At 36.6% G+C, this 8,400-nt stretch overlaps 1 protein-coding gene across 1 annotated transcript; it reads left to right on the forward strand.

The window, feature by feature from the left end:
• Nucleotides 1–1,438: 1,438 nt before the first annotated feature.
• On the forward strand, nucleotides 1,439–6,524 carry LOC149189814 (protein SOSEKI 5-like). Its single transcript, XM_089410352.1, has 7 exons — nucleotides 1,439–2,104; nucleotides 2,348–2,417; nucleotides 2,522–2,634; nucleotides 3,364–4,542; nucleotides 5,297–5,622; nucleotides 5,880–5,989; nucleotides 6,089–6,524. Exons 1-7 carry the CDS (start codon nucleotides 1,888–1,890, stop codon nucleotides 6,171–6,173), a joined length of 2,100 nt encoding a protein of 699 aa, XP_089266478.1. The 5' UTR covers nucleotides 1,439–1,887; the 3' UTR covers nucleotides 6,174–6,524.
• The last annotated feature ends 1,876 nt before the right edge of the window (nucleotides 6,525–8,400 follow it).

Genomic DNA, 8,400 nt, shown 5'->3' on the forward strand with positions numbered 1-8,400 from the left:
TTATTTACGATTTTATTTCATATATATAAATCCTGAATAGTTATAAACATTGAAATTAATGGACATGACAGGAATGTATTATGTATCAGTCACAATTTATAGAATTTTGATCTTGAAGTTTTTGAACAAAATGTTACAATATTTATTGTGTTCCATTTGTACATTTGCCAAATTATTCCTCTGCTTTGATTTTTGAGTCTCTGATTAATCATTAAGGGATGTGGACATATTTCTTTTGCCCATGCCACCAAAGTTCACCTTGATTTAGCCTTGACCCCAAATTAGCCTTGGAGTTCTTTGATATGAGAATATTAAGACATTTTTTTTTGGAGATACACTGATACTAATGATGAATTCCCTTGAACATCTAACTTAACTTTACATATGAGAAAAGAAATCCTCGATATAAATAATAAATTGTATTCAAAAAATCAATATTAATGTTAATTACTTATTAAATTTAATTTAGATTGAAAATATTAAAAAAAAGCATTTCTTTCCCAAAAAAAAATACAAGTTAAAATCCAAAATAGATTATATATATATATATATATAATGAAATAAAAGATAAATCCCTTTTCTACCGACACCAATTTAATACCTAACTTCACTATTGCTTTCAAATTGAATTATTTTGATGAAAATTTCCACAATGCTGGACTGTGACCTTAAGAATTAAAATTGTAACAGTGCACACAGGCTAAGGGAAAATATAATTCCCAACATTTATTTTGAACAAAATGTTACAATATTTATAGTGTTCCATTTGTACATTTACCAAATTATTCTTCTGCTTTGATTTTTGAGTCTCTGATTAATCATTAAGGGATGTGGATATATTTCTTTTGCCCATGTCACCAAAGTTCACCTTGATTTAGCCTTGACCCCAAATTAGCCTTGGAGTTCTTTGATATGAGAATATTAAGACATTTTTTTGGAGATAAACTGATACTAATGATGAATTCCCTTGAACATCTAACTTAACTTTACGTATGAGAAAAGAAATCCTCAATATAAATAATAAATTATATTAAAAAATCAATATTAATATTAATTACTTATTAAATTTAATTTAGATTGAAAATATTAAAAAATATATATTTTTTTCCAAAAAATACAAGTTAGAATCCCAAATATATAATATATATATATATTTTAATTTTAATAATGAAATAAAAGGTAAATCCCTTTTCTACCGACACCAATTTAATACCTAACTTCGCCATTGCCTTCAAATTGAATTATTTTGATGAAAATTTTCACAACGCTGGACTGTGACCTTAAGAATTAAAATTGTAACGGTGCACACACGCTGAGGGAAAATAGAATTCCCAACATTTTCCATTCAGATTTGATTTCTTTAAATTACCTCATTCAGTCACCGCGTGTTGCAGACCATCCGAGTACCATGCCCTTGTACAAAGGGATGTACAGCGGCTGAGCCTGTACATGTGAATTGAACAGATAAATAATTATAAAGTCATCAATTCATGTGATTGACTCCGTGACATCAAATGAAATCCTGGGAACATCCTTCTGTAGGGTACACTTTCATGGGAACAGCACTTCCTAAATGCCCATTTCACGCTCCCCAAATAACCACGATGACTCTCTGCATCGTGATAACCGAGCCCAACCCACCGACAGAAATCCCCTCCCCTAAAATGCCACTAATCTATAGGGACCCTTCAGTGCCACTTCAGATGACATTGCCCTCGATTCTTCTTCTCCCTGCAAGAGTATCGAAATCCTCTCAGCCTTTCTTCAATACACACGGGGCCCCGCTTTGACTTGGGAAACTGTATTCTCCCTTTATTACCAAGGACTCTCACCATTCTCAACCTCAGATATTCTGATATTCTGAGTTACAGACCCCCTTGCTTGATCATGTTGGTTAGCCCAAAAGGCCGATTGGAACCGAGAATGAAGCAGCAGAGCAGAGAGCTCAGCCCAGACCGAGCAAAGCCCAGCTGGATCGAACCCAAATCAAAGCTTATGCCCAGAAGAGTTCAGGTCTTGTATTATCTTAGCAGGAATGGTCAGCTTGAACATCCCCATTTCATGGAAGTTACACTGTCTTCAAATGAAGGCCTATACTTGAGCGGTACAGTAAATAAACAATTCCAGACCTTGGAATGAACCCATTTGATTGAATGTATTGGTTTTTAATCAGTCTGCTAAAAATCCAAAAATGCACATTTGTCTACTTTATGTTTTTAATAATGTAAGCATCTTTGGGTCTATTGATGTCTAACAAAGATCCTCAGATGCAAATTGTTATTGTCTCTGAAAAATGGTATTTCATTGGCATGGCCGAATTTGTAAAGATCTTTTCTTTATTGTGCAGATGTTAAACAGCGTTTGAATGCTCTGCGTGGAAAAGGCATGGCCAACGCGTTCTCCTGGTCATCCAAGAGGTGAGCAGTGTGTGGGTATGAATTAATGGCAAGAGTGATACGTTGCAGCAAGAGCTCAAGTCTTTGATATGTTACTAATTTGAATGAGTCATGGTCGGGTGCAGGAGCTACAAGAATGGCTATGTCTGGCATGATTTATCAGAAGATGATATCATACACCCAACTCATGGAAATGACTTCGTTCTCAAGGGATCGGAGCTCTTTGAGGGTTCATCAGGTAAAACTAGAACTTGAACCGAAAACTGTTGTGTGATGCTAGATATTTGTCCTCTGGTGAACTTATCAGACTTCTTGTATTGTATATGCTTTCATTTTAGCTCTTATGTAGATTTAACTTTTGATCACTGTTTTATCATTTCATTCCAAGTTGCCTGTGCAGACCTCCCAAGCCATGCCATGGCGAGAACATGGTGCCTAGTATCCAAGCAGTTACCTTTTGGCCCTGAGCTTTGCCAGCCCAAATCAAAGAAAAAATGCTGCACCCTTACAGTTGTTCTGCTATACAATTTTAGCAATACTTTACTGGGAATGACCTATCTAGCCTGTTACATTGGATTAATTTGAGCTGAACCTAGGAAAATAGCTGAGAATTGTTAGCAAAATGGCTTTCTGTTGTCTTTGTTCACCCTGGTTTTGATCAACTCTGTTTAGAAACATCATGGTTGATAGTTGAGCATTTTCTGCTTCGTCTAATGCTTTGATAGATTTCAAGTAAGGATAAGTGGGATTTTACCAGCATTGGATCATTCTTTATGTTTTTACTCTTTTATTTTGGGACTGGTAAACTCCATTTCTAAAACTTAAATGTAACTCCGTGTGATTAACATGGCTTCAGGGGTATAATCTAGTTAGAAAGTCGAGTTTCATCACTGAGAACAAAAGTAGATACTAAATATAATGGTGTATTGGTACTAAAACCTCACTAAAAGACTATTTGTATCTTCAGAGCGATGCAAGCAAAGCATAACTGGAAAGCTGATGAACTCCAAGCATTCCTCAGAAGGACCGCTGCCAGTTAGATTTCAAGACGCAGTCTCTTCCACCAACAAATCTCTAGTAGTCCACAAACAAAGAGTGAACAGCGTGGAAGAAAGAAAAGTAGAGAGAACCAATTCTCGGGAGCACATCTGCGATGGCCAAGGACCTCCACTCAAATTTCAGGGCGCTCAGAAAATTACCACAAACATCAGGCGCAATTTAACAGGGGATCATCCTAATCCATCAGGGCCAGGGACAGTTACTCAGAAAATTGGTACAAACATCAGACACGATATATCAGAGGAGCATCATAATCCATCAGGGCCAGGCACTGGTGCCTGTCCCCTGGCCTATGAACGTCGCAGAGGAGCAACACATAAGTCATATGGTGGGGAGTCTTCTTGGAGCCCTTTAGAGCTTGGAGAATACAAAGTGTACAAGGCAGAATCTATATCTTCTACAGTGGATCAGGGAGCAGATGCAGCAACACAGACAGAAGAAAGAAGAGTCAGGTGTACCAAAGGAGTCTCTACTGAAGAAGAGGAAGAAGAAGAATGTAATTCAATTTTGATTCAATCCAAGGAGAACCAGCGTGAAGAACAGATTCCCACAGAGTTGAGTGGAGGTGAGGTATCTCCTCCATCTTCTTCAAGCACTTCTCCAGAAAGTCCAGATTCCAAAATGAAATCCAACGGCAAAGCAAGCACTTTAACGTGTCAATCTGTTGAAGAAGAGACCTATTTTATGCCTGCAAAAACCAGAGCCTCCACTGTCCTCATACAGTTGATATCTTGTGGTTCAATTGCTGTCAAGGATCACAGTTTTGTTACGGCCTCTCACTCCAAGTCACAGGTTTCTTGTGATGAATCTCGATCACAATCGAGTGTAGTTTCGTCTAGGCCAGCTGGGGATAAGAGGGTTACAGTAGAGGATGAGCTAGAATACATGCCTGATAATCCACGCTTTGCACAGGTTCTACTCGAAGATAAAGAGTATTTTAGTGGTAGCATTGTTGAGACTAAAACTGAAAAAGAAGCTGAAGGAGGAGATCCCACTTTAAAGAGATGTGCTTCCTACAGCGCTGACAGGTATTGTGTGTTACTCTATTCCTTGATGATGCCATTTCTCTGCTTTGTTGCTTATGGAAGCACTGAATGAAAAAATAATTCTTCATACATATTCTTAAACAACGAATCAAATTAACAGGACATTTTACTGTGGTCCTGCTCAAGTCTTAATAATGTAGGAGCTTACAGTTGAGGGCTCTGTTTTAAACAAATATATTTGAAAGTTTAGTAACAACCAAAGGATTTCAAATAATAGAGAATGTTTTATTTATATTTTATGCATGGAAGGAGAGTACAATGAAATATTTTTTTCAATGGGAAGGGTAGATGGTATTGTTTATTAGATGATGGATCTTCGTGTTTGAAACTTAAAACGTCAAAGTATCAGTTTCTTGAGAGTAAAAGACTTTGACTAGTACTCAGATATAGCTGCAAGAATTCTTTTGTACTAAAATGCAGAATTCTCTCAGATATTTCCTCATATACACACTATCAAAAGTGCAGAATTCTCTCAGATATTTCCTCATATACACACTATCAAAAGTCTTCTAGTATATTTTGATAGTATTGATAAGATGCTGAAAAAATTAATAGAAGTAGGAAGTCCAATTGGCCAATTTGCTTTGCGAACTGTAGAGCTTTCAAAATCACATGTAGTACTTTGTTTAGGTTCCAAAGACCTTTCAGGGAAAATTAATAAGCATTTAATCAGTCATTAAATTTAGGTGATTTGCAGAAGCACAAGGGAAGATTCTATCAAATGGCTTAAAGGAAGCAATGAGAGGGGTACAAAGGCCTCTCCAAACTATTGTTAATAGTTATGAAGTTTTGAAGATTTTGTTGCTGTCTACAGAAGCTCCAAGTCATATTTCCGTGAGAGATCAAATGAAGAGGAAAGTGGTGGAACTCGAGCCAAATGCATCCCCAGAAAGATCAAGTCTTTAAAGAAGCAACAACCCAAAAATAATGCCATGAAACCTCCATCCAAAGGGTTAAAAGAGACCAGCAAACTCAGAAGGTTATACAATGGCATCTCTACTAGCAGAGAAACATCAGATCATGGCATTAGTGCCAGTAAAGGCTCAAACACACTTTCTGATAGAGGATCTCAAAGATCAGACTCATTCAGAGAAGAGCCGAAGATCATCAAGGGAGATGAAAGATACCAATATAGCTTTCTCGTAAACTTTTACACTGGCTTCTCTTTACATGGTCCCTAAACGGACCTTCCGTTTGAGAATAACGGTCCTGAAACTGAGATTTGTGGGCATTTGGTTGAATTGCAAAAACTTGGCCTGTCTTTCATTGATGGTAGAGATTTTGTAGTCCTTCAATGATTACTGAAGTGCCTTTTTGTTTCCTAAAATTAGGTTTCTCATATGGATGACTCTGATATTCGTCTTACCTTTGGTTAATCAGGCAGCCTTCAATAGACACTGCGGCAGTTGAATCACAAGTAACTTGCCAGGATGCAGAGGAGGGCACCCAGCTAAAAACTGATCTAAGGCAACATCTGCAAGAATACAGGTACCAGTTATACATACATTCAGATGAAGAGCATGCTCTGGTCCTCAATGCTTGTTATCAATTTTTTCTGATTTCTACTTGTTGATATGTCGGAAACAGGACTTCTGAGATAACGACCAAAACAGAGCAAGGCCCCAAGTGTTCTAGAGTCTCACAGAGCTCCAATCACCACGATATATCTTGATCGACACCTCTCTGGATTCTGCAGTATAGAGATACAGATCATGGGCATGTATTATTGTAATTCGGACAAATAAGTAATGTTTGAATGTGATACAATAAGATGTCCCATAGTCAGAACTCAGAAGTTGGAAGCTGGCGAAGTGTGCCCACTATAGATATGATAACTGTTCAGTAAGCTGCCTCGGGCAGGGTTTAATTATCTGGATTAATGATCCGCTTTATGTACACGAAAAATTGGTCTGGATGAGTAGGATATGGTACCAGTGGTTGTAATTATCTGGGCTCCAGAGGAGATTTTGTTATGTGTACTACATATGAATGGGATGAATTTTACAGCTTGCATTGTTCAGAATGATTTTCGAATGGATAAATCATGATATGTAATTTAAAGATTGAGATGTTAACTGAATGGTAAACAGGAACACATTCTACAGCATATTTCAGACTACAAGATAGGATTAAAGATATGCCTCTGGCTTGCAATCTGTTTTTACCTTTTTTCAATTGATTGAAAAAGTTGTCACAGAGGAGAACATGTACAGGGCTTAATGATGCCCATTAAAATAAGTGCATCTCAAAATGTTTACTCAATACAATTCAAAATGCTGCATTAGAGTGTCGATTATATACACATACAGCAACAACTACATGAAGAAAACAAAAGCAAGATCCATAAGGGTCACAACGGGCATGGCTGTATATTTGAGTATCCTCCCATTGACCAGGCTAGGTCATATGCCCCCTTATCTACCAGTCTGCATTGGCTGAAGACTGATGTTCAGTTTTATTCATTTTCTTGATTGGTTTTTTCCAAAATGATTGTTTTTTTAAACCATCCAGCCAGAGTCTAGGTTGGGATGGAATAATGTTCATCAGTCAAAATTATGCAAGGCTAAGTCGAGTCAAAAATGCCCCTTGATATAGTTTATAGTTTATTTCCCACGGTGACTCTCACCCCAAACCCTTCCTCATAAGATTTGAAATTTGAATCTGAAATCTGATGAAAACTAGACTCCATACAAAACCAAGTTTTGATGATTATCTCAAATCATGAAGTTAGACTTTTTATGAAGTGAAATCCAAGTGTGCTAGGAAGCTATAAAATGGTTATGAAGTGAAATCCAAGTGTGCTAGGAAGCTATAAAATGGTTGTCTACTTACTCCGTTACAATTTAAGCTCCAAAACTCACCAGCTCACTCATATATATATATGGAAAGAAAAAAATCATGATGCAAGCTGGCTTGTCTACTGATAGCTGCAGAACCTAGTGTCAGAGAAGGTCAAATAAATGATTATTGTCGTTGAAGAATAGTGCTACCCAAGTCAAAAAGAAAAGTTTTGATAGGAGTTATCTGAAGTTTATCCACTTTAGCTTTGCCAGGAATGGGGAATATATATATGATGGTTGCTGGAGTACTGAGTACAAAACGGACATATATAGTAGCTAGGTGGTCAGGCTGCCCACTTTGCTAAGAAGAATGATGTCTTCGTCAGTTCCAATTCAGATTAAATAATAAATTACACGTGGCTAGACTTGCTGTGGGAGTTCCACAATTTTCAATGGGTGAAAGCTAAACAGAGCAATGATGGACTGCAAGCAGAAAGCGGGCATACATATTAGCTAGGTGGTCTGGTGGACCACCTCCCCAAGATGTTGAGAATATGAATTCTTAATAAAAAGTCGTGTCTTAGTCAGTTTTCAAATCAAAATTATTAATGATAAACTACACATGACCTTGACTCCTGCAGAAGGTAAATTGTCAATGGGTTAAAGCTATATAGAGCAATGTGGGCAAAGGCCGGCAGGTTTTGAACTTTTCTCAGAACAATGATTGTATCTAATATATTAAAAACACCGCCTTGAATTATTTTCTCAGAGTAATGATGGTATCTAAAAAAATACCACCTAAAATTATAAAATGAAAGTATATTTTTATATTGGTCGTTATTTGTAAATGTTTAAAATTGCAAAATGAGTTTATTTTGAGTGATCGGAAGAAAGATTCAATTTTTATAAGTAACTTATTGAATTTATAGTGTATTGTAGTAATAGCTTCGAAGAATATATTGCAGTAATAGCTTCGTAGAAAGTAATAGCTTGAGCCATGTGTTATTCTTGTTAGAAAAATAGAAAGCGTACAATATGATACACACAAATTATTTGATATTTTTATTCATTACAACAATTACAAATATATAGGACATAAATTACAAATTTTGACAAGTC

The sequence above is a fragment of the Pinus tabuliformis genome, chromosome 3_1, assembly GCF_031772625.1.
Source record: "Pinus tabuliformis cultivar Carrire ecotype Pingquan chromosome 3_1, CPIR1, whole genome shotgun sequence".
In the NCBI taxonomy this organism is placed as follows: domain Eukaryota; kingdom Viridiplantae; phylum Streptophyta; class Pinopsida; order Pinales; family Pinaceae; genus Pinus; species Pinus tabuliformis.

Coding starts and splice junctions, on each gene's coding strand:
- LOC149189814 (XM_089410352.1), top strand. CDS start 1,888: ATGTTGGTTAGCCCAAAAGGCCGATTGGAACCGAGAATGAAGCAGCAG. Junction 2,418..2,521: donor TTCTCCTGGTCATCCAAGAG/GTGAGCAGTGTG, acceptor GGTCGGGTGCAG/GAGCTACAAGAATGGCTATG. Junction 5,990..6,088: donor CAACATCTGCAAGAATACAG/GTACCAGTTATA, acceptor TGTCGGAAACAG/GACTTCTGAGATAACGACCA.